Source organism: Phyllobates terribilis, unplaced genomic scaffold (genome assembly GCF_046119375.1).
Source record: "Phyllobates terribilis strain yellow unplaced genomic scaffold, ASM4611937v1 Scaffold_8__6_contigs__length_399053987, whole genome shotgun sequence".
Taxonomy (NCBI): Eukaryota; Metazoa; Chordata; class Amphibia; order Anura; family Dendrobatidae; genus Phyllobates; species Phyllobates terribilis.
Window position 1 is genome coordinate 359,107,952 of NW_027362768.1, and position 27,573 is coordinate 359,135,524.

Sequence of the window (27,573 nt, forward strand, 5' to 3'; positions counted from 1 at the left end):
CTGTTTTTCTTGCATGCAGAGAAAATGGTCTGGTGCACCTACCCTGAGGGTGGGTACAACTTCTTTTATTTTTTTATACCAGTCACATCATTTTAAAAGTTTTTAAAGTACAATCCCCTTAGACAATCCTTTAATCCCATCCCAGCTCGGTGATTTTTACTACGTTTTTTTCCCAAGAGCAATCACTTTTTTATATTTTCATTTATAGTACATAGCTGCATGTTTTTTTTTGTGGGACAAGTGGAATTTTGAATGACACCATTCACTTTACCGTATATTAAAACCAGCAATAGTGAATGAAAATTACATGGGGCGCTTAGTTAACATAATTTTGATCAAAAAAATGTATAAGCCATCCCACCATGTCACGGTGACCCTATTCGGGACAGTCTTAACCTTTAATATTAAAACCTTTCCATTTGTCAAGTGACATGCATGTGGATAAGGGCTGAGAAGGACAGACCCGGCTAGTGGACATGCAGACATTGGGAACCACATGAATGTAATGACCAGGTCAAAGAAAAGGCAGGCCACACCTTTATCTGCACTGGGTGCACACTAACTGAAAAAAAACTGAAGAGGCGAATTGGAATATGAGTTGGTGAGCATGCAGCATGTAAGCAGATGTTCACACTGGCCACTAAAAAGACAAAACCCAGGATAAAAACATAATAATATTAGAGGTTAGGACCGTCCCTAATAGGGTCACCGTGACGTTGTGGAATGGCTTTTACATTTTATTGATCAAAATTATTATACCAGCTCCCTATATTATTTTCGTGCACTATTGCTGTTTATTTATTTACTGCAGGTTATTACCTTATTATGTTTTTATCTTGGGTTTTGTCTGTTTAGTGGCCAGTGTGAACATACGCTTACATGCTGCATGCACACCAACTCATATTACAGTTTGTCTCTTCAGGTTTTTTTCATATATTAAAAATCGGGGGAAAAAATAGCGAGAAAAAAAATGCAATTTTCCAATTTTTTTGTTTGTGTTAGTCTTTAAACAGTTTATTGTGCAGCAAAAATGAATTGGCAACATAATTCTTTAGAGCTGAATATATATATATATATATATATATATATATATATATATATATAAATGTATGTTTAAATAAATATATATATATATATATATATATATATATATACAGTGGATGCGGAAAGTATTCAGACCCCTTTAAATTTTTCACTCTTTGTTTCATTGTAGCCATTTGGTAAATTCTAAAAAGTTCATTTTTCTCTCATTAAAGTACACTCTGCACCCCATCTTGACTGAAAAAAAAACAGAAATGTAGAAATTGTTGAAAATGTATTAAAAAAGAAAAACTGAAATATCACATGGTCATAAGTATTCAGACCCTTTGCTCAGACACTCATATTTAAGTCACATGCTGTCCATTTCCGTGTGATCCTCCTTGAGATGGTTCTACTCCTTCATTGGAGTCCAGCTGTGTTTAGTTAAACTGATTGGACTTGATTTGGAATGGCACACACCTGTCTATATAAGACCTCACAGCTCAGAGTGCATGTCAGACCAAATGAGAATAATGAGCTCAAAGGAACTGCCCAAGGAGCTCAGAGACAGAATTGTGGCAAGTCACAGATCTGGCCAAGGTTACAAAGGAATTTCTGCAGTACTCAAGGTTCCTAAGAGCGCAGTGGCCTCCATAATCCTTAAATGGAAGAAGTTTGGGACCCCCAGAAGTCTTCCTAGACCTGGCCATCCAGCCAAACTGAGCAATCGTGGGAGAAGAGCCTTGGTGAGAGAGGTAAAGAAGAACCCCAAGATCGCTGTGGCTGAGCTCCAGAGATGCAGTAGGGAGATGGGAGAAAGTTCCACAAAGTGAACTATCACTGCAGCAATCCACCAGTCGGGCCTTTATGGCAGAGTGGCCTCTCCTCAGTGCAAGACATATGAAAGCCCGCATAGAGTTTGCTCAAAAACACATGGAGGACTCCCAGACTATGAGAAATAAGATTCTTTGGTCTGATGAGACGAAGATAGAACTTTTTGGTGATAATTCTAAGCTGTATGTGTGGAGAAAACCAGGCACTGCTCATCACCTGCCCAATACAATCCCAACAGTGAAACATGGTGGTGGCAGCAGCATGCTATGGGGGTGTTTTTCAGCTGCAGGCACAGGATGACTGGTTGCAATTGAAGGAAACATGAATGCGGCCAAGTGCAGAGATATTGTGGATGAAAACCTCTTCCAGAGTGCTCTGGACCTCAGACTTGGCTGAAGGTTCACCTTCCAACAAGACAATGACCCTAAGCACACAGCTAAAATAACAAAGGAGTGGCTTCAGAACAACTCTGTGACCATTCTTGACTGACCCAGCCATAGCCCTGACCTAAACCCAATTGAGCATCTCTGGAGAGACCTGAAAATGGCTGTCCACCAACGTTCACCATCCAACCTGACGGAAGCGGAGAGGATCTGCAAGGAAGAATGGCAGAGGATCTCCAAATCCAGGTGTGAAAAACTTGTTGCATCATTCCCAAGACTACTCATGGCTGTACTAGCTCAAAAGGGGGCTTCTACTCAATACTGAGCAAAGGGTCTGAATACTTATGACCATGTGACATTTCAGTTTTTCTTTTTTAATAAATTTGCAAAAATTTCTACATTTCTGTTTTTTTTTCAGTCAAGATGGGGTGCAGAGTGTACTTTAGCTAGAAAAAAAATGAACTTTTTAGAATTTACCAAACGGCTGCAATGAAACAAAGAATGAAAAATGTAAAGGGGTCTGAATACTTTATACATATATATATGCAGTGGGGAAAATAAGTATTTGATTTACTGCTGATTTTGCAAGTTTTCCCACCTACACAGAATGGAGAGGTCTGTAATTTTTATTGTAGGTCACTTCACCTGTGAGAGACAGGATCTAAAAATAAAAACCAGAAAATATCTCAAGAATCAAGAATTTTTCGTATCAAAGAAGGAAAATAATTAAATGATTCATGCCATATTTGCGCTACAATTTTAGATTTTTTGAAAACTGGAAGAGTGGGCATCTGACAGATTTACAGCAATTTGCACCAGAAATTGGAGTAACTTATAGTACATATTTACTCCAGCTCCTAGGGGGTGTAGATTTCCATTCCTGGTCGAAATGACAGGCTTACGTAGTAAGGGGAGTGCCACCACTATTCAGTTTTACTATGATTTACAGCAGAAATTGTAGCAACTTCTAGAGTAAATCTAAGGCTTAGATATTTAGATATTAGAGGTTTATTAAAATTATTGCACCTCTTATTAGATTTTTCTCTAGTTCTGGTCCAAGTTTCCGCCATGTCTATAAAGGGATCTCTTTCTATCTTTAATTACCTGGCTCCAACTTCTCATTAATTGGAACCTCAGCTGCCGAACCCTCAAGGAGCTTCTATGCCTGGAGGAAATGCTCATGCCAATCAGTCTACCATGTGCCGAATGGTCATAATGCGTTTGCCAATATTAGTTGTCCCAGGACGGGAATATGCTAGTGGCTGGACCCTAAACCCTAAATCCGGTAAAATAGTTTGCCATATTCTGTTCTGATGCAAAAAAGAAAAGTCAAAATTAAAAATAAAGCACACACTTTAAAATGAAGATTCAAGGGACGGAGCGAGCCTGGTTGTTTTGTTTTGGCGTCTTTATCCTGCGCTCATTTCTGTAGTTTATGCTCTTCAATCTCAAGAGAGAGGAGCTTTAGATCTGGCACACGGCTAGCAAAGTCAGAACGCGCTTTTACAAAGTCAACAGCTCTGCATTTAGCGTTAAACTCAGGGAATAAATTATGCATGAAATTGTGGCGAATCCTCCAGATTGCAGAATTGCTCCTTTTGATATGAAAGGTTAAATCAGAAAAAAAAATGTAGAAATAGCTTCAGATTCGAGAAATAGGTAAAAGGGTTTTTCAATTTTGAGAGCTATTAAAAAAAAATACAAAAATTGAATAGTGTATTGATTTTTACGCCCTTTTAGAGGAACGTGAGCAGTTACATATCTGGACTTGAGATGCAACTACTAGGTCTTTGTAAATGTCAATTTTGGGTCATTGTAAATGATCGCGAACATTATTTTTGAATATCCCTAAGTACAAATCTCTCCGACTTAAGCCCTACTCTCCACTAAGGGGAGACTCCTGCATATGTATTTTATTTGCTCCCTTGAATTTCTTTGCTCCCATGAAGCAGGTGCCTTCAAACCAAAAACGTCCTTATTTTAAAAAGTCTTCCCAGATGTTATGTTAACCTTCAGTCAAGTTACATAATGTTGACGTACATACGCGTTCGTCTTTCTGGACATACTGCTAGAAAAGAAGATTATTTGTATCTGGCAGGAAGGTCAACAGGCCAGATTGGGTTTCTTGGATGGGCTTTTGTGGCCATTAGCTGTTCTTGAGTGCCCTAACCCAAGATAAAGTCATGGATATTCATAAATTTGGTTGGTTTGGTTTCCATAGTCAAGTCTGACATAGCCTTGAGGTCAATAGCTAGATGACCATCTGTTTATGTAGTTGCCTTCAAGCCAAAGACTTCCATCTTTTAAATGTCTTTCCAGATGGCAAAGGGGTTGTCCGTTGAAAACAAGTTATCACCTAGGATAGGTGATAATTTTCACCTATCCTTTGAATAAATGTTAATTTAATGATCGATAGGAGCCCAACCTAAGGGACTTGCACCAATCTCCAGAATGGCGAATTTTCATCCAGATAGGGCACTTTTATTCTTGTTGGAATAGGTCAGAAAATCAGATGCTTGATCGTCGCTTCATTTCCTCTTTAAGGGGCTGCTGTAAAAAACTAAAAACAGCGCTGAACCGCCCCATATGGAATGAATGGAGCTGCTGTCGAGCTTTCGCTTTGATACTCCATTGTAATTGGAAAAAAGTGGTTCATTCTGCTGATTGGTGTGACCCCCAACCGATCAAAATCCAGTGTAAATGTGATAACTTATTTTTACCGAACAACCCCTTTAAGTAAAGGTTCATCTCCATTTGAGTTACATGATGTCCACATGTACACATGTGCATCTCTCTGGACATGCCACAGATCAAAATGATATTTTCTTACCCCAAGACATTATTTATATCTGTCAGGAAGATTAATATGCCAGATTGGGTTTCCTGGCTGGTCTTTGGTGGCCATTAGGTGTTCTTGCATGCCTTAACCCAAGATAAATTCATGGAAATTCATAATGGTTTCTATAGTCAAGTCTGATATAGTCTTGAGGTCAATAGCTGGATAATCTTGTGTCCCAAGCAAGTGCCTTCAAGCCAAAAACTTTCTTCTTTTAAAAGTCATTCCAGATGTTAAGTAAAGGTTCATCTCCACACGCACACATGTACATCTCTCTGGACATACTACAGATCAAAAGGATACCTTCTTAGGTCAACACTTTATTTTTATTTGGCAGAAAGGTTAATATGCCAGATTGGGTTTCTTAGCTGGCCTTTGGTGACTCTCAGTGGTTCTTGAGTATCTTTAACCCAATGCAAATTCATGGAAATTCATGCTGATTTCCATAGTCATGTCTGATACAATTTTGAGGTTAATAGCTGGAAGCCCTTCTTTCCAAAACAAGTGCCCTCGAGCCCAAACCTTCCTTCTTTTAAAAAGTCTTTCCTGATGTTACGTAAAGGTTCATCTCCACATGCATACATGATTATCTCTCTGGACATACTACAGATCAAAAGGATACCTTCTTAGGCCAATGCTTTATTTATATTTGGAAAAAAAGGTTAGTATGCCAGATTGGGTTTCTTGGCTGGCCTTTGGTGACCGTCAATTGTTCTTGAGTATCTTTAACCTAAGATAAATTCATACAAATTCATGATGGTTTCTATAGTCAAGTCTGATATAGTCTTGAGGTCAATAGCTGGATGACCTTCCCGTCCCAAGTTGCAAGCAAGTGCCTTCAAGCCCCAAACTTCCTTCTTTTAATAAGCCTTTCCAGATGTTACGTAAAGGTTCATCTTGACTTGAGTTACACGCCAAACACACGTACGCATACTTACTCACTTATGTAAAGTTTTTTGGGTGGAGATCCCCAGAAGAGATACTGTATGTAAATATTCTTGCATGAGAACATCCAAGTAGCAATTCTGAGAAAACTACATGAAATGTCATCCATTTAATTACATTTGCCTACGGTCAAAAAAACTCCAAGCCATTATTTGACTGTGATTTTTTATTCAATCAGTGAGGCCTCTGAGTTCGGAATAATTACATGATTATGGACCTGAAGTAATTATTTTTGCCGTTAATTAGCAACAATAAATAACCACTTCATCCCCACTCTTCACCCCGGTGACCTTCTTTATTCTAAACTTGACTCTTGCTATTCTGTAATTTAACGCCACTTTAGTCTAGCAGGGGAAAAAAAAAAGATGTACGGTTTTCCTAGAGGACGTAACTACATTTCCCCGCTTTGGTTCTGCTCGCAATCTACCCGAGTCTCCTTCATTATCACGCGGCTCTTTCCATTTTCACACTTAATCAGGATACATCTGTATTCCTTGTCTGTTTGTTGTCTTGCAGAAGTTAGCCGCTTCGGGCGAGCAATATGACATGGTGTTTATCGACGCTACAGAGGAGAATCCTATAAACTATTACAACCTGATTATGAACAGCAATATGCTAAAAATGGATGGTGTGATTTGCGTACAAAACGTTTCTGCAAACGAGACGAGAAGCCAGGAGCACATCAATGATGAGATGGGATTAAGGTCCCAGGAAATGACAGATGTAATTAATGCAGACACCAGAGTGAAGCAGGTTAGTGCTATCAGGCAGGAATACAGAATGCAAAGCTCGGGTGTTGGGAGAGTAATTGAACAAACACAAGGAAATATTTAATTTTAACAATCCAGTTAGGGCAGATAGCTGCCTTTATTGCATTTTTTTTTATAACATGTCACTATTAAAGGGGGACTCCAAGTGACATTTTTTTTTATTGCTGATTCTTATTTTTCAAATAATAATAGAGTAATATTCAAATTATTTGTATTAAATTATCTGATGTCTTCTGGTCGAAAATTGACAATGAAAATCTTTCTTTTGGGCAGTATGGGCAGAAAGTAGTCACGGCTGACGATGACTTTGGCAGGAAGTCAAGACTATCAATATTTAACATTGCTGCAATCTTGTTTTAGTTCTTTGTAATACAGTTAACCACTGATGTTCCATACAAAATTATTGTTTTTTTTAAATCTTCCTTTCCAGTGTACATTATACTGTATACTGTCTATAACATCTTTAATTTGTAGACCCTGTCCATCGGCCGCGAGAGTAATCTGTGGCCAGAAGCTGTAAAAGCCGCCTTTTACCAGGTAGCTCTTCGTTTGATTAGCCATCCTGATTATGACGTCACGTCAGGTGGGGTAATCAAAGGAAGAGCCGCGGATGCCTTCAGATAAGAGGCGGTTCTCATGGCTCCCGCCCAGGGACCTAAGACCCGAGATTACTGTCATGGCCAACAGACCGGAAAATGCCAATCCATATATATATATATATATATATATATATATATATATATATATATATATATATATACAGTACAGACCAAAAATTTGGACACACCCTCTCATTTAAGAATTTTTCTGTATTTTCATGACTTTGAAAATTGTACATTCACACTGAAGGCATCAAAACTATGAATTAACACATGTGGAATTATATACTTAACAAAAAAGTGTGAAACAACTGAAAATATGTCTTATATTCTAGGTTCTTCAAAGTAGCCACCTTTTGCTTTGATGACTGCTTTGTACACTCTTGGCATTCTCTTGATGAGCTTCAAGAGGTTGTCACCGGGAATGGTCTTCCAACAATCTTGAAGGAGTTCCCAGAGATGCTTAGCACTTGTTGGCCCTTTTGCCTTCACTCTGCGGTCCAGCTCACCCCAAACCATCTCGATTGGGTTCAGGTCTGGTGACTGTGGAGGCCAGGTCATCTGGCGTAGCACCCCATCACTCTCCCTCTTGGTCAAATAGCCCGGAGGTGTGTTTGGGGTCATTGTTCTGTTGAAAAATAAATGATGGTCCAACTAAACGCAAACCAGATGGAATAGCATGCCGCTGCAATATGCTGTGGTAGCCATGCTGATTCAGTATGCCTTCAATTTTTAAGAAATCTCCAACAGTGTCACCCGCAAAGCATCCCCACACCATCACACCTCCTCCTCCATGCTTCACTGTGGGAACCAGGCATGTAGAGTCCATCTGTTCACCTTTTCTGCTTTGCACAAAGACACGGTGGTTGGAACGAAAGATCTCAAATTTGGACTCATCAGACCAAAGCACAGATTTCCACTGGTCTAATGTCCATTCCTTGTGTTCTTTAGCCCAAACAAGTCTCTTCTGCCTGTTGCCTGTCCTTAGCTGTGGTTTCCTAGCAGCTATTTTACCATGAAGGCCTGCTGCACAAAGTCTCCTCTTAACAGCTGTTGAAGAGATGTGTCTGCTGCTAGAACTCTGTGTGGCATTGACCTGGTCTCTAATCTGAGCTGCTGTTAACCTGCGATTTCTGAGGCTGGTGACTCGGATAAACTTATCCTCAGAAGCAGAGGTGACTCTTGGTCTTCCTTTCCTGGGGCGGTCCTCATGTGAGCCAGTTTCTTTGTAGCGCTTGATGGTTTTTGCAACTGCACTTGGGGACACATTCAAAGTTTGCCCAATTTTTCGGACTGACTGACCTTCATTTCTTAAAGTAATGATGGCCACTCGTTTTTTTTTACTTAGCTGCTTTTTTCTTGCCATAATACAAATTCTAACAGTCTATTCAGTAGGACTATCAGCTGTGTATCCACCAGACTTCTGCACAACACAACTGATGGTCCCAACCCCATTTATAAGGCAAGAAATCCCACTTATTAAACCTGACAGGGCACACCTGTGAAGTGAAAACCATTTCCGGTGACTACCTCTTGAAGCTCATCAAGAGAATGCCAAGAGTGTGCAAAGCAGTCATCAAGGCAAAAGGTGGCTACTTTGAAGAACCTAGAATATAAGACATATTTTCAGTTGTTTCACACTTTTTTGTTAAGTATATAATTCCACATGTGTTAATTCATAGTTTTGATGCCTTCAGTGTGAATGTACAATTTTCAAAGTCATGAAAATACAGAAAAATCTTTAAATGAGAAGGTGTGTCCAAACTTTTGGTCTGTACTGTATATATTTTAATTTTTTTAATAGGTCCAAAGTCTGCATGGAATCATAATAAATCCCTTATAGAGATTGTCCCAAAATTAATCCTTATTATGTTAGTATCTGATTGCTGGTCAATTCTATAGCTGGGGCCCCTATTAGTTACAAGAATGGGGGTCTTGCTTCCTAACTTTGGATGGGGCAGCGGTTGAGCATGCCCATTGACATTCCATTCAAAGCCTTTATGGCTGAGGATGATAATAATCTATGCAAATATCCTCTTCAGAAGGCGAGAACTCTAGTGCGCCTACTGGAAGTAGCAATCAATATGACCCTTTAATTGGCCTTTCCATGTGACTTAAGATCATATATCTCATTCAGTCCCATAGACTTTAAATAAAGTAGCACTTGCTTGACTTTCTATTTAAATGGGGGACACAGAACCCCGATTCTTGTGATCAGCAGTCAGAAACATATCAATTTTGTAAATTATAGGGGTTGATTCTGGGATTACCAATTAAAGGTCCCTTTTTATTCTAGCCACCGCTAGGGGGAGACTAGGAGAAGACAGATTTATTATTCAGGCTGTATAAATCCACATTCCATGAGCTCCCCCTAGTGGTGACTGCAGGCTGCCAGAATTTTATATTTTTTGTCTAAGTCCCCAGAATATTTGGATCTCTGTATCATACAAAATGAACCTCCAACATCTAACTATACAAATATATTATGAAACAGCAGATAATTCTAGATATAATTTTAGAGTTCAGAATATCCCGGTTAGTTTCCAGTCTCATAGTAGATACTTATTTCTCTTTGCCTTCTAAAGGTAACACTACCAGTTGAGGGGGTGGCTGTCATAAAACGATCACCTGCTTCTCACCTTGCTGACACAATGGTAAGGCTAAATGTTATTCACAAAAATAATAAAATAACATAAAATACTGATGTAAAATAACAATCTGAAACAAATGCATACTAGTGTCCGAAAAGGAAGATTAAATCAAATGTTTTCCCCCTAAAGTGGAATTCCACCTGAAAGGTGACTACTATTTAAAAATATTAGTAAATTGCTCTTCTGTCAAATTATTTTAATATTAGCTACTTCTATTTCTGAGAATAATGGATAAATAACAAAATGACCACTAGAGCCCCCCCCCCCACCCCCGGCATAAATGGAGTCGTGATCTTCTTAAAGGGTTTATTATGGATTTACAGAAAGTCTATGATTTTGCATTCATAATCTCAAAGTTGGTGGAACCCAATGTTTCCTTGAAACCACTTTCATCCTTTTGACCCCACCAATGATGAAAGTGTATAGGACCGATTTGGAGGTCGTTAAGAAACCTACGGAGCAATTTATTCTTGTGCTTCTAATATTCTACTGTACTGTTTCATAAAATACAGTCCTATAGCTGAAATAAAAAATGTGCTTAACTCATCCTCCCCAGGTCCAATGCTGAGTCTCCACCACTGCTCTTGGTGTCTGTTATTGTCTGCAGTGCTGACATCATATCGACAATAATGAGTTGATGGCACAAGATGGTCTGAGATGATGAGCTCACTCATTGGCTGCAGAGCTGACAATTTGTTGTCAGCGCTGCAGACAATAACAGACACCATGAGCAGTGGTGGAGACTCAACACTGGACCCAGGGAGGGTGAGTAATGCTTTTTTTTTCTGCAGGTGGAAAAACCACTTGGCTACAAAATCAAGCTCAATACTTACTGTTTTCTTCTTATCTAGAAAGAGATTGTAGCCGATGATGTTTTTCGAGGACTTAACGGCCGCTGTATTCTGGATCGTCTACGATTGGATGGGAAGGTCGCCTATGTCACTGGAGGAGGTCAGGGCATTGGACGAGCCTTCGCTCACGCTTTGGGGGAAGCTGGTGCCAAAGTGGCCATCGTAGATATGGTGCTTGAAAAAGCCAAGGCGGTGGCCAATGAATTGCACCTAAAAGGTTGAGTGTTATGTTCTGCTACCAAAGCTAAGGAAAGAGAGGAGATCTGTCCCTACTATAAGACTCAGCTGAATCCCTACGATGTAACAGGGAACCTGATCCTGCGATCAGACCTGCTAAAGTCCTAATCTAGTCTGAACGGAGACCTATAGATTTGGGGAGGGAATCCCTACAAGTACTAAGGACTGGGAGGAATATGGGACACCTCCTAACAGAAATAGTAGCAGACAGACGAACAAACAAAATAGATAGAACCTAGAGGTCCGTAGACCAAGCAAACTAACAGAGTTAGATACAGAGCACAGGCTAGCTAGAAAGTGAATATACAATGAAGTCCAGCAAAGCCAGAAGGGCGGAGCAGGATTAAATAGGCCAACAAGGTCATGTGACCAGCAAAGGAAAAAAAAACCTAACAGCAAGGTTCTAACAGTACCCCCCCTTCTAAGAGGATCCTCCGGATCCCCTAGGACCAGGCTTATCAGGAAATCTCCTGTGAAACGCTCTGATAAGTCTGGACGCGGAAACATCATCTGACCTCACCCAAGAGTTATCCTCGGGTCCGAAACCTTTCCAGGCCACAAGATACTGCAAACTACCTCTATACCGTCTAGAGTCAAGGATGCGAGAAATTTCATATTCCCCGTCCTCCACCACCGGAGGAACAGAGGCAGAGGCGTCACCATCCGACACAACAGCTTTTTTTAACAGAGAGACATGAAAGACCGGATTAATTCTCCAGGAGGTAGGAACCTCCAACCTAACAGCAGATTGGTTGACAACCTGAAGCACCTTAAAGGGCCCTACAAACTTGGGACCCAATTTCTTAGAAGGAATCCTCAACCGCAGATTCCTAGAGGACAACCAAACCATGTCACCAACAGCGAACAAAACCTCCTGTCGTTTCCTATCAAAGTAGTCTTTAGATTTTCTGTTGGCCTCCTGAAGATTACCACGCACATCCGTCCAAACTCTTTCCAAATCACCGGAAAAATTCTCCTCCTCAGGCACGGCAGATCCCAACTTGGAGAACGACCCAAACGACGGATGTCTCCCAGAACAACAAAAAAAAGGCGAACAACCAGCAGAAGAAGATGTATGATTGTTCAGAGCAAATTCGGCAAGTGGCAGAAACTCAGACCACCCCTCTTGATTGTCTGCCACAAAACAACGCAAGAACTGCTCAACATCCTGGTTTTTCCTTTCTGTCTGGCCATTAGATTCAGGATGATATCCGGACGAAAACGACAAATGAATTCCCAACCTGTCACAAAAGGCACGCCAAAAACGAGCCACGAACTGAGGACCCCTATCAGAAACAATGTCAGTAGGAACGCCATGAAGTCTGACAATTTCCTTGACAAAGGCCTTAGCGAGAGTTTTAGCGCAGGGCAGTTTGACGAAGGGAACCAAGTGACACATCTTGCTAAAACGGTCCACGACCACCCAGATGACAGTAAAACCCTCAGAGGGGGGAAGGTCAGTTATAAAGTCCATAGCCAAATGTGTCCAAGGAGCACTGGGGACCTCCAAAGGACAAAGCAACCCCGCAGCAGGAGTATGTGAGGACTTAGATCTAGCACATATAGTACATTGGCGCACCCACTTAACGACTTCCTTCTGCCATCCAGGCCACCAAAAACTGCGACCCACCAGTCTCTTGGTCTCAGAGATTCCGGGATGACCTGCCAACCGAGATTCGTGACACTCAACAAACAAATCTCTCCTAAAGGTCCCAGGCACAAACAACCTCCCATGAGGAGTGTTAGATGGGGCATTCTCCTGAGCTTTAAGAATCTCATCTTCCAAAACGGAGTCTAAAGCAGCTATCACAACACCTTCTTGTAAAATGTTTTCCTCTTTCTCAGCACCGACTATGGGAGAAAAACTGCGAGACAAGGCATCCGCCTTAACATTCTTAGTACCAGGGATGTAAGTAACGGAGAAATTAAACCGCGAGAAAAACAGTGCCCACCTAGCCTGACGGGCATTCAGGCGCTTGGCAGCGTCAAGATATATCAGATTTTTATGATCCGTAAGAACCTGAACGGGAAATTCCGCACCTTCCAAGAAGTGGCGCCAGTGTTCAAATGCGAGTTTAATAGCCAATAATTCCCGATTACCAATATCGTAATTCAATTCAGTCTCCGAAAATTTTTTTGAAAAAAATGCACAGGGATGTAATCCATCCCCGTTATCCTGAGACAATACTGCGCCAACCCCCACAGAGGAAGCATCAACCTCAACCAAAAACGGCCTAGTAACATCAGGCTGCATAAGGATGGGAGCAGAGGTGAACCTCTCCTTGAGATACACAAAAGCTTCAATGGCCTCAGAAGACCACTGAACCGCATCAGCACCTTTCCTGGTGAGATCAGTCAGAGGTTTGACAATACTAGAAAAATTTTTTATGAATTTTCTATAGTAATTGGCGAAACCCAAAAACCTCTGTATTGATTTCAAACCAATAGGCCTAGGCCATTCCTGCACAGCCTGAACCTTAACCGGATCCATCTCAAAACCTTTGCTGGAGATAATGTAGCCCAAAAAACTAATTCTCTGTACAGCGAACTCACATTTCTCCAGCTTAGCAAAAAGCGAATTGTCCATTAATAACTGTAATACCTCACGCACGCTCCGCCAATGAGACTCCAGATCTGGCGAATAAATCAAAATGTCATCCAAATACACAACCACATTTTTACCGATCAAAGGTCTAAGGATGTCATTAATCAGATTCTGAAAAAATGCAGGAGCATTAGTAAGACCAAAAGGCATAACCAGATTCTCAAAATGACCCACAGGAGTGTTAAAAGCAGTCTTCCATTCATCACCCTCCTTCATGCGCAACAGATTGTATGCCCCCTTAAGGTCAATTTTAGAGAACCACTTGGCCCCCAATAACTGGTTAAACAGATCAGGAATCAATGGCAGTGGGTAAGGATTGCGTACCGTAATTTTGTTAATCTCACGAAAATCCAGACAAGGACGTAAACCGCCGTCCTTCTTTTTTACAAAAAAAAATCCAACCGCCACAGGAGACTTAGAGGGCCTAATGTGACCGGCGGCCAAACTTGTCTGTATGTATTCCTCCAAAGCCTTCCTCTCAGGAATAGTAAGGTTAAATAAACGACTTTTAGGAAGAGTCGCTCCAGGGACAAATTCAATAGAACAATCATAGTCTCTATGGGGAGGCAAAACCTGCGATTCTTTCTCAGAAAAAACTCTCCAAAAATCCTGAATAGGAACAGGCAATTCCCCCCTATCCAAAGCTGCAATACGCCCGTTACAACACTTGTCATAACATTTATGGCTCCAGGATTTAATTTCACTGGTAGACCAATCCAGTACAGGATTGTGAAATTTTAACCAGGGCAAACCCAATATTACTGGAGAAGGCAAGTTATTCAACACTACCAAATCCAATTTCTCATGGTGAACACCATTAATAGTGAGAGGAAATTCACTGACCTTGAGAGTAATATTCTTCAAAGGGGAACCATCCACAGAAACCACAGCAATGGGGGATGATAAAGGTTCAGGTTTTAAATTGAGTTTTTCCACGAATCCCCCATCAATTACATTCAGAGTAGACCCGCAATCAACAAACACCCGAAATTCCATTAATTTTTCCTGAGCAATCGTGGAAGCAGCTAAAAATATACCCTTGGAATTTAAACAGGCAATACGGGCGTGACTGACCATTTTTTTTTCTTTCTTCATACGAAGCTCACAGCCTTTAATCAAATGACCAGATTTCCCGCAATAGAAACACAAGCCTTCTGAAAAACGACGGTGTTTTTCTTGAGAGCGAGGTGCCACCGATCCAATCTCCATCGGTTCACCACTGTTAGTACACACATTATCATAACCAGAAACTGACATAGCAGAGGATTTGCTCTCATTAACCCTAGCACGCAGTCTTCTGTCCACCCGTATAGCTAATTGCATAGCCTGTTGCAAATCCTCAGGTGTAGGATAAGCAATTAGCAGGTCTTTAACCTTTTCACTGAGCCCAGCAAGAAATAGACTTTTCAGAGCAGAATCGTTCCACCCTGTTTGAGTGGACCAACGACGAAAATGTGTACAATATTTTTCCATATTACCTGATCCTTGTTTTAAACGTCTCAACTCAGTCTCAGCTGATGCCACACGGTCAGGATCATCATATAATAGTCCTAAAGCAGAAAAAAAACTATCCACTGATCTGAAGCATGTATCACTAGGTTGCAAAGAAAAGGCCCACTCCTGAGGCTCTTTGCGCAAAAGTGACATTATGAACCCTACGCGCTGGGATTCATCCCCAGAGGACTTGGGTCTCAAACGAAAATACAATAAGCAAGCATTTTTAAATGAAAAAAATTCTCGATGTTCACCAAAAAATAAATCCGGCAAACATACCTTAGGCTCCAAGAAATATGCTCCAGGACAGTTACTCACGTGCTGACGGAGCTCGGCCACTTCCAGAGAGAGTCCCTGCAGGTGTTTAGCCAAATCCTGAACCGACACCATGATGGAACAAAAAAAAAAAATCTTTCCTTAGAGAATTTACAGGCTGGACTTACTGTTATGTTCTGCTACCAAAGCTAAGGAAAGAGAGGAGATCTGTCCCTACTATAAGACTCAGCTGAATCCCTACGATGTAACAGGGAACCTGATCCTGCGATCAGACCTGCTAAAGTCCTAATCTAGTCTGAACGGAGACCTATAGATTTGGGGAGGGAATCCCTACAAGTACTAAGGACTGGGAGGAATATGGGACACCTCCTAACAGAAATAGTAGCAGACAGACGAACAAACAAAATAGATAGAACCTAGAGGTCCGTAGACCAAGCAAACTAACAGAGTTAGATACAGAGCACAGGCTAGCTAGAAAGTGAATATACAATGAAGTCCAGCAAAGCCAGAAGGGCGGAGCAGGATTAAATAGGCCAACAAGGTCATGTGACCAGCAAAGGAAAAAAAAACCTAACAGCAAGGTTCTAACATTGAGTATGTTGGGTTTATATACATGATTGGGGGTTGGGGGTGGGATATTTAGTAGAAGTTATTGTGCGCTGACTCCATTATTTTTTCTAATACTTCAGCTTTTTTTTCCAGTATTTATTCAGTTCATATTCATATGTGACAACTGTCAGAGCGCTGATGATGACAGGTCCCGTGTGAACGCTCAGGACTGCCGGGCTCAGTAACACCGGAATATGTGATCGTTGACACATAAGATTCTAAAGATCCTAAGTAACATGTTGTCTACGTGTGAAGAGCTGGGTCTCAGTATATATTAGTTTTCCCCATATGTTTAGTGTTTTTTCACAGCCACTAGACATTTGAGCACCTTTATGCTCAGGCTACACGCCGTCATGTGTCGTGTGACAGCAATTCTCGGACAAGTTTTGCAACCGAAAACTTTCTGCAACTTGCAAACAGCGGCCAAAGAGCAGAATCTTAGTCACATCCGGATTGCATTGAGGTTTATGGCAAGTGAAAAAAATTTAACAAATTTGGAAATAATTGGGTCTCGGCACCATAGTTGCTGCAGATTGCAGGTCACAAAGGAAATTATTAGATGCAATGTCACAATGCGACACCACAATCTCAATGTTACCTGGCACATGTCCGAGCCCTAGGGTGCTGATCTGCCAATCACATCCATATCTGATGCTCAGAAGGAAACCAAAATGCTCTTAAAAGCTGAAAAAGTAATATTATTATTATTATTAGTAGAAGCAGATCCGTCAACAGCAACTGATAGATACGAGGAATGCGTGAAAACAGCAAGAAGAGGAATCACAAATTCTTTGGATTTTACAGTTACTGATCATCAAAATTGTAAGAACCTACAGGTGATCTGTATTCAGCAAAGTCTGACGCACCTTCAGGTTTTTTATGCTGTCTATCTAGTGGTGGATTTAATAGTAGAGCCGTGGATGGTCGGGTTTGACCAAACTTTTATCCAAAGTTTGGTTCGGGTACCAGAATTGTACTCGAACTTGAACCTGAACCTCATAGAAGTCCTAAAATTTGGTGCTGTAAAAGGTCTCTCTTTCTCTTTCTCTCTGAGCATCCGAACTCAGAACACTAAAACAGACTTCTGGGAGAAGTCTGTGTTCAGAATTCAGCCCTGGACACTAAGGCTATTCCAGAGAAGAAGTCTCCGACATTTCTGGCTTTGGCTTCAAAAACTGGATCAAAAACCTGAACATGGGAATATACTCTAAAATTTCCAGTGATGATTGACAACCAATAGCGAATTTCCAAAGGAGGGAGTTCAGGCAGTTTCTCCGGGGGCTGAATGGCTCAGTCTCTCACTGTGGTTCACCTACTTCTTTCAGCATCCGACATATACGCATGGCAGAAATCGGGGGGTTCTGTATGGAGAGGGTTCACGGATTGAGCTTGCTCCAGAAGGTGCTGGCAGTTTTACATAGCAGACACCACTGGTAATTGCCTTGATCAGAGCTAGGTCTGATCACGGAAGGTTAACGCCTTAGATGCCTTACTGAACAGCAACCAAAGCATCTAAAGTGGTTAGACAGAACGAGGCAAACTACTGTCATCCTCCATTGGGTCTCTGTAAGATGAACCCTATGAATAGTTGTTATGGGGCTTCATAGCAAAAGTCTGAATTGGGTGGTGGCAACTCGAACTTTTACTTTTTGACTTTTATGCTTCTGTTGACAATGTTGCTTTCTTTAATCTGATATCTAATAGTCTGAAAATTCCAATTCTTTACAACATGCTTTGGCACAAAATTGCATGATTACTTGGAATACATTATGATAATATTTTCATTTTGGCTCATATCTTACAAATACAAATTCTTTAGCCCTTGACAAATTTCTAAAACATTTCATAATCCAGAATATTTGGTCATCCATAACCTGTCATTGGTGCCAGATTAAAGGAATATTACTGTACTGTGGAATTGCTACTTATGCATTAAAAGTGCAGATCCAACGAAAGTGTCCAACAATTGATCCATCAGAGCAGAGACCAAGATCAACCATATACTGATTATTTGAAGTTTGCCTCTGTGCGTCCGATAGTCCTGAGTTCTTGATTTCTAAATAATCTGATTCTAGGATTTAATTGGTGGAATATTTAGGCTACTGTGAGCCTTTATATATCCTTTGTCCCAACTTCTACTTAGATTTTTGCGAAGTTCACATTTAAGGATCATGTAATATTCATACTTGACCACTAGGGGGCGACATTGTACAATAAACTAACCACATTTTTACATTGTTTAGTCAGAGTGAAAATAAGGTTAATCCCGTAAATAACACTCAGATCGGACGCATGCGATAAACTTTTATTTGACTATAAAGAAGATTCTATGCATATTTATGAATTATTGTTATTTTTTTTTTTTTTCCGGAACTTTTCAACTCACCTAATTTCCTTCTATGAATTATTTTTCAGGCATCCAATCTGTTGCTATGACAGCCGATATTAGCAAAGAGGAAGACGTAAAAAGAGTGGTGGACACAATTGTGACTAATTGGGGGAAAATTGACATCGCATGTAATAATGCAGGAATTAATATGAACTCGGCCAGTGAAAATACTACATTGGAGGAATGGGATAAAACATTTGACGTGAACTTGCGCGGTTTGTTCATGTGTTGCCAGGTAAGAGTTACAAATGAAATCATTAATTTTCCATTAATTAATTCGTACTACAAGGTCTTTTATATAATGTGTGTATAGTGAACGGAAAATGAAAACCATACATTTAACCAATTGTGAATATGATGGCAGCAGCAGAAGACTGTACTGATCTTGATGGAGACAGTAACCTATCATAGTTACATAGTTACATAGTTTATAAGGCCGAAAAAAGACAAGTGTCCATCCAGTTCAGCCTATTTCTTGTGCGCTGCAGCTATTCCGCAGCATTGATCCAGGGGAAGGCAAAAAAAATCCATGCGGTATAGGCCAATTTACATCATTGAGGAAAAATTCACTTCCCGACTCCAATCTGGCAGTCAGATTAAATCCCTGGATTAATTAACTATCACTAAGCATAAGATGTAATTTTATTGTTCTCAAGAACTATTGTTCTATCGGTGAAGAAAGAGCTGTGTGTGATTGAACTAGTATCATCAACTAAGTTTGGTGACATGTAGTAAGCTTGAGATGTAGTGGAATGTTTTATGAGAAGTGTACAAATCCAATTAGATAATGAGAATATAGGCAGCAGCATGAGAAGAGTGTGCTGATCATGAAGGAGGCAGTGACCCGTTGGTGAAGACAGAGTTGTGAATGATAGAACAAGTATCATCATCTAAGTTTGGTGATATGTGGTAAGCCTGAGATGTAGTGAAATATTTTATGAGAAGTGCACAGATCCAATTAGATTATGTGAATGATGGCAGCAGCAGAAGAGGAGTGTGCTGATCTTCAGGGAGGCAGTGACCCATTGATGAAGATAGTGCTGTGAATGATAGAACAAGTATCATTATCTAAGTTTTCTGACATTTGGTAAGCCTGAAATGTATTGTAAAATTTTTGATAGAAGTGTACAGATCTAATTATAATATGAGAATGATGGCAGCAGCAGGTGAGGAGTGTGAAGATTTTGAGGTAAGCAGTGACCTATTGGTGAAAAAAGGTCGGTAAGTTATAGAACTAGTATCATGATGTAAGTTTGGAGTCTTCTGGTAAGTCTGAGATCTGGTGAAATATTTTATCAGAGAAGTCTATAGATCCAATTAGACTATGAGAATATAGGTAGCAGCATGAGAAGAGAGTGCTGATCTTGAGGGAGGCAGTGACCCATTGGTGAAGACAGAACTGTGAATGATAGAACTAGTAACATCATCTACGTTTTCTGACACATGGTAAGCCTGAGATGTAATGGAATATTTTATGATAGAAGTGTACAGATCCAATTAGATTATGAGAATGATGGCAGCAGCAGGAGAGGAGTGTGCAGATCTTGAGGGAGGCAGTGACCTATTGGTAAAGAAAGGGCAGTAAGTGATAGAACTAGTATCACAATGAAAGTTTGGTGATGTGGTAAGTATGAGATGTAATGGAATATTTAATAAAAAAATTGAATTAGATTATGAGAATGATGGCAGTAGTAGGAAGGGATTGTTTTGGAAGAGGTGGAGACTTGTTGGCGAGGACAGGGTTATGAGTGATAGAACTGGTATCATGATGTACGTTTGGTGACATATGGTAAGTCTGAGATGTAGTGGAATACTTAATGAGAAAAGTCTCAGATCTAATTAGATAATTAGAATGCTGAACACTGCAGAAGAAAAGTGTGCTGATGTTGATGGAGGCAGTGACCTATTAGTAAAGAAAGGCCTGTAAGTGATAAAAATGATATCATCATGTAAGTTTGTTGACATGTGGTAAGCTGGAAATGTGTACAGATAAACCAAGATTATGAAAATGACGGCAGCAGTAGGAAAAGAGTACAAATCTTGATGGAGGCAGTGACCTGTTGGTGAAGACATGGTTATATGTGATAGAACCAGTATCCTTATGTAAGTTTGGAGACATATGGTAAGCCTGAGATGTATTTAAATATTTTATGAGAGAAGTGTACAGATCCAATTTGATTATGAGAATATAGGCCGCAGCAGGAGAAGAGTGTGCTGATTTTGAGGAAGCCAGTGACCTGTTAGTGAGGACAGAGTTGCACAATATAGAACTAGTATTATGATGTAAGTTTGCAGAAATGTGTTAACCCTGAAATGTAGTATAATATTTTATGGAAGACTTATACAGACCAAGTTAGATTATGAGAATAATGGCAGCAGCAGGAGAAGAGTATGCAGATGATGACAAAGGCAGTGACCTGTTTGTGAGCACCAGGCTGTGAGTGATGGGACTAGTAGCATGATGTAAATTTGGAGACATGAGGTAAGTATGAGATGTAGTGAAGTATTTAATAAAAGTAAAGTACAGATCCAATTAGATTATGAGAATAATGGCAGCAACAGCAGAGGAGTGTTCTGATCTTATTGAAGACATGATGGAGTGATTTGTAAGTGGAACAGGTAATGCTAGTGTTATAATTTTTTTTGGAATTAGCAAACTTGTAACCAATCAGAAGGCAGCACAGGAAGAAGAGTGGGTTGATCTTGTAGGAAAGCAGTGACCTGTCCATTCATATGTTTATGTTAGTAAGAAAAACTGCATGTGATAGAGGTATAGTCATAATTAGGATGGGGATTTAAAAACAAAACAAAAAACACTTTAACAAAAAATATAATATTAGTGGTGAAAACAACAGTAGTGTAGTGTGCTGATTTTTTGTTTGTCAGTGACCTATCCATTTATTTTATCTAGCATAAGACTGCATGTGAAGGAATGTACATTCGTGATTAGGTTGGGTATAGAAAGCTTGCAACCAACTATAGACCATGAGAATAAAGTCTGCAGCAAAGGAAAAGCATGCTGATCTGGTAGGGGTTAGTGACTTGACCACATATACTTGAGCTAGTGTGGATAGTGCAGGATGTGAGTTAGTTTCATGTTTCTATTGTGGGTTAAAACCCAGTAATGAGACCATGGGCATTGTGAGAGCAGTGGGGGAGGAGTGTTCTGATCTTGTGGGGTGCAGTGACTTGTTCACTTGCATAATTATGTTAAAGAGATGTATAAGATAAAAAAGTGTCATGATTAAAGGTAGGGATAGAAACTCTAAAGCTGTTCAGTTGAGAGTTACATAAGACAATTCTCATCCGAACATTCGTTCAGCAGACAGTTACCTCTCCCTACTCCCCCACACAAGTCCTCTGCTCAGTGGAACATTCATATCTTCTCAACAGAAAAGAAGAGAAAGTTGCTGTTAGGCACCTCTGGCATTTGCTTATTTTCCCTTTAGAACAATAAAATTATGAGACTGATGACAACAGCAGAAAAAAAGTGTGTTGATTCTATGGGAGGCAGTGACCTGTTCATACATGTGAATATATTAGTGAGGACAGTGCTTCATGAAATGAGACAGTGTCAAGAATTGAATAGAGCCAGAAACCCATTTAATCACAAATAAATATGACAGCAGCAAGAGAAGAGTGTGTTGATTCTATCTCAGGCAGTGACCAGTTCATACATGTGAATATATTAGTGAGGACAGTGCTTCATGAAACGAGACAGTGTCAAGAATTGAATAGAGACAGAAACCCATTTAATTGCAAATAAATATGACAGCAGCAGCAAGAGAAGAGTGTGTTGATTCTATTTCAAGCAGTGACCTGTTCATACATGTGAATATATTAGTAGGACAGTGCTTCATGAAATGAGACAGTGTCAAGACCTGAATGGATATAGAAACCCATTTAATCGCAAATAAACATGATGACAGCAGCAGGATAAGAGGGTGTTGATTCTATGGGAAGCAGTGACTTGTTCATACATGTGAATATATTAGTGAGGACAGTGCTTCATGAAATGAGACAGTGTCAAGAATTGAATGGAGATAGAAACCCATTTAATCACAAATAAATATGATGACACCAGCAGGAGCAGACTGTGTTGATTTTATGGAAGTCAGTGATCTAATCATACATGTAAACCTAATAGTGAAAACAGTGCTGCATGAAATGAGACAGCATCAAGAATTGAACAGAGATAGTAACCCATTTAATCGCAAACGTGTTGACAGCAGCAGGAGAAAAGTGTGTTGATTTTATCGGAGGCAATGATCTGCTAATTCATGTAAATCTAATATTGAGGGTGCTGCATTAAATGAAGCAGTGTGAAGACTCAAGAATTGAATGGGGATAGAAACCAATGAAACCACAAATAAGATGACAGCAGCAGGAGAAGAGTGGGTTGTTCTTGTCTGGAGCAGTGACTTGTCCACTTTTTTTTTATATTTTTGCTTTTTGTTGGCTGGTTTTGTGTGCCAAAAGTGGGATCCAATACGACTGTTTGACTTTGGGATCAATTTATATCGCATGGAACCAATTGGGATCAGTTAACCCATTCTATTCAAGGTTACATAAACACAAACTAGCGGGAATATAAAACTGCACAAGAAGAGACAAGGTTGGAATTAATGTATACATTACCGGTTTGTTTTCTTCCAGCATTCTCCACTCGGCATAATTGGCACAATAATGAATAATTTGTAGAGCACTTTTAGTTAATTAATGCAGCACTGATAAGTGAACCCTTTAAGTGTTATCGGGTGGGGCCCGGTTTGAAGGCGCAACAGATCTACAGTATTAGCGGGCTCGTTCAGCGCTCCTCTGATGCTAAGTAAATTAATACTTTAAATACACTTTGAAGTGTGGCCTTTCTCTGCCGTTGCCTAATCGTTAATTAGGATTAACAACTGAAACTGCTAATTAATTTGGAGATTTCTCATTTTTCATTGATAAATCTATAGAATGGGAATGGTTGAGGCCAAATTCAATGGGATTTAAACTCAGGTATCATTTCCTACTACTCACTTTGGCCATTTTCCCTAGAATCACCCCCCCCCACTATATTGTGTTAGAGATGGTCAAAATCTAAAATTTAATTTTTTATTTTTTAAATTTTTTCATTTTGATTTTTTTTTACATATCTTTTTGTTGTCATCCTCATTGGTTTTAAAGGAGAAAAAAAAAAGTACTACAAGAAAAAAAAAATATCCATGAGTCCCTCACACAGTATTTGGTGTTTTTTTGTGCTTTACTAAACTAAAAAAAAAAAATACTTATGTAAAAAAAAAAATGAAAAATTTGCCATATCCTTTTGCCTAATTTTTCATTATTTTTTTTACATAAGCATTTTTTATATATTTATGTTATTTTGCATTAATTAAGGATTTTTTTTTCCCCCTGGAATTTTTTAAAATTTCTCGACAAAAAAGGCTATAAAGAAAAAAAAAGGGTTAACAACTTCAATAATTAGACCAGACTGGATTTTTATTACTCCAAAAGGTCTTGTTTGTAGACAAATTTCTTAATCGACTTTAGGCGTGTAACTACAATTTGGCTGCAATGGTTTTAAAAAAAAAACAAATTGCCCCAAAAATAAAAATATAAGAAACACAGCCCAAAACACCATAAAACACACTAGCACAAACTTATTAATCAGTTTATTCCAGGTTCTAACCCCGAAGGAGCAAGTTGACTAAAAATTAAAAAATACACAGAATGTTATACTGTTTGTGAACACTCACCAAAAGTAAGAAAAAATAAAATAAAAGTAAAATAATAATAATAATAAAGGTGTGGTTTAACTTAAGGGGTGTAGCCAGGGCCGGCGTCAGCACCCGGGCAAATGCCGGGGCCCTGAGCATGCAGAGGGGCCCACTAGCGGTCGCGCACCCCGCTGGGCTATGGGCGGAGGAGAGCGGTGTCAGCGCCCGCCCTTCTCCTCCGCTTGCTCAGGGCCCCGGCAGCTGGATACTTACCTCTCCTCGTGCCTCCGCAGATCAGCTGTCTTCCTGCTCTGCGCTCCCTGTGACGTCTCAGGTCAGAGGGTGCGGTGACGTCTTTACACCGCGCCCTCCCCTGAGCCGTCACAGGGAGCGCAGAGCGGGACAACGCCGACAACGCTGGAGTTCGGACCCGAGCAACGGGCAGCGGGCAGCAGGTAGCAGGTGAGGAGAAGGGAGGTGAGCATTTGATTTTTTTTTTAATGTATGGAGACATGGGGCAGTATAAAGAGGGGGGGCAGCCTGCATGGGGCATTATAAGGTGGGGAACAGCCTGCATGGGGCATTATAAAGGGGGGGGCAGCCTGCATAGTGCATTATGTGGGGGGGAACAGCCTGCATGGAGTATTATAAGGGGGGGGGACAGCCTGTATGGGGCATTATGTGGGGGGGAACAGCCTGCATGGAGTATTATAAGGGGGGGGGCAGCCTGTATGGGGCATTATGTGGGGGGTAACAGCCTGCATGGAGCATTAAAAGGGGGGGGCCTGTATGGGGCATTATGTGGGGGGTAACAGCCTGCATGGAGCATTATAAGGGGGGGGACAGCCTGTATGGGGCATTATGTGGGGGGTAACAGCCTGCATGCAGCATTATATGGGGGCCAGTATCCTGTATGGAGCATTATAAGGGGACCGGTCTCCTGTATGGAGCGTTATAAGGGGACCGGTATCCTGTATGGAGCGTTATATGGGGGCCAGTATCCTGTATGGAGCTTTATAAGGGGACCAGTATCCTGTATGGAGCGTTATATGGGGGCCAGTATCCTGTATGGAGCTTTATAAGGGGACCAGTATCCTGTATGGAGCGTTATATGGGGGCCAGTATCCCGTATGGAGCCTTATATGGGGGCCAGTATTCCGTATGGAGCCTTATATGGAGTCCAGTATTCCGTATGGAGCCTTATATGGGGGCCAGTATTCCGTATGGGGCCTTATATGGGGGCCAGTATTCCGTATGGAGCCTTATATGGGGGCCAGTATTCCGTATGGAGCCTTATATGGGGGCCAGTATTCCGTATGGAGCCTTATATGGGGGCCAGTATTCCGTATGGAGCCTTATATGGAGGCCAGTATTCCGTATGGAGCCTTATATGGGGGCCAGTATTCCGTATGGAGCCTTATATGGGGGCCAGTATTCCGTATGGAGCCTTATATGGGGGCCAGTATTCCGTATGGAGCCTTATATGGGGGCCAGTATTCTGCATGGAGCCTTATATGGGGGCCAGTATTCCGCATGGAGCCTTATATGGGGGTCAGTATTCCGCATGGAGCCTTATTTGGGGGCCAGTATTCCGTATGGGGCCTTATATGGGGGCCAGTATTCCTTATGGGGCCTTATATGGGGGCCAGTATTCCGTATGAAGCGTTATATGGGGGCCAGTATTCTGTATGGAGCCTTATATGGGGGCCAGTATTCTGTGTGGAGCGATTCACCGGTTTCTGAGCTATTGTGGAATTTACAACAGATATCACTCATGTAATGTAAGAAGTGAAATCTTTGCATTGTACTATATATATATATATATATATATATATATATATATATATATATATATACAGTACAGGCCAAAAGTTTGGACACACCTTCTCATTTCAAGATTTTTCTGCATTTTCATGACTATGAAAATTGTACATTCACACTGAAGGCATCAAAACTATGAATTAACACATGTGGAATTATATACTTAACAAAAAAGTGTGAAACAACTGAAAATATGTCTTATATTTTAGGTTCTTCAAAGTAGCCACCTTTTGCTTTGATGACGGCTTTGCACACTCTGGGCATTCTCTTGATGAGCTTCAAGAGGTAGTCACCGGAAATGGTCTTCCAACAATCTTGAAGGAGTTCCCAGAGATGCTTAGCACTTGTTGGCCCTTTTGCCTTCACTCTGCAGACCAGCTCACCCCAAACCATCTCGATTGGGTTCACGTCTGGTGACTGTGGAGGCCAGGTCATCTGGCGTAGCACCCCTTCACTCTCCTTCTTGATCAAATAGCCCTTACACAGCCTGGAGGTGTGTTTGGGGTCATTGTCCTGTTGAAAATAAATGATGGTCCAACTAAACGCAAACTGGATGGAATAGCATGCCGCTGCAAGATGCTGTGGTAGCCATGCAGGTTAAGTATGCCTTCAATTTTGAATAAATCCCCAACAGTGTCACCAGCAAAGCACCCCCACACCATCACACCTCCTCCTCAATGCTTCACGGTGGGAACCAGGCATGTAGAGTCCATCCGTTCACCTTTTCTGCGTCGCACAAAGACACAGTGGTTGGAACCAAAGATCTCAAATTTGGACTCATCAGACCAAAGCACAGATTTCCACGGGTCTAATGTCCATTCCTTGTGTTCTTTAGCCCAAACAAGTCTCTTCTGCTTGTTGCCTGTCCTTAGCAGTGGTTTCCTAGCAGCTATTTTACCATGAAGGCCTGCTGCACAAAGTTTCCTCTTAACAGTTGTTGAAGAGATATGTCTGCTGCTAGAACTCTGTGTGGCATTGACCTGGTCTCTAATCTGAGCTGCTGTTAACCTGCGATTTCTGAGGCTAGTGACTCGGATAAACTTGTCCTCAGAAGCAGAGGTGACTCTTGGTCTTCCTTTCCTGGGGGGGTCCTCATGTGAGCCAGTTTCTTTGTAGCGTTTGATGGTTTTTGCAACTGCACTTGGGGACACTTTCAAAGTTTTCCCAATTTTTCGGACTTACTGACCTTCATTTCTTAAAGTAATGATGGCCACTCGTTTTTCTTTACTTAGCTGCTTTTTTCTTGCCATAATACAAATTCTAACAGTCTATTCAGTAGGACTATCAGCTGTGTATCCACCTGACTTCTGCACAACACAACTGATGGTCCCAACTCCATTTATAAGGCAAGAAATCCCACTTATTAAAATTGACAGGGCACACCTGTGAAGTGAAAACCATTTTCGGTGACTACCTCTTGAAGCTCATCAAGAGAATGCCAAGAGTGTGCAAAGCAGTCATCAAAGCAAAATGTGGCTACTTTACAGAACCCAGAATATAAGACATATTTTCAGTTGTTTCACACTTTTTTGTTAAGTATATAACTCCACATGT

General features: G+C 40.7%; 1 protein-coding gene across 2 annotated transcripts in view; it reads left to right on the plus strand.

Moving 5' to 3' along the window:
* LOC141156571 (uncharacterized) overlaps positions 1-27,573 on the plus strand; it is a 113,119-nt gene that overhangs the window by 51,219 nt on the left and 34,327 nt on the right. The window contains exons 5-8 of one of the 2 annotated variants that reach the window (XM_073642765.1): positions 6,535-6,771; positions 9,973-10,041; positions 10,890-11,106; positions 18,526-18,734. In XM_073642765.1, coding sequence (XP_073498866.1) covers positions 6,535-6,771; positions 9,973-10,041; positions 10,890-11,106; positions 18,526-18,734 — 732 coding nt within the window. The remainder of the gene's footprint in view (positions 1-6,534; positions 6,772-9,972; positions 10,042-10,889; positions 11,107-18,525; positions 18,735-27,573) is intronic. The other variant, XM_073642766.1, reaches the window with a different exon arrangement.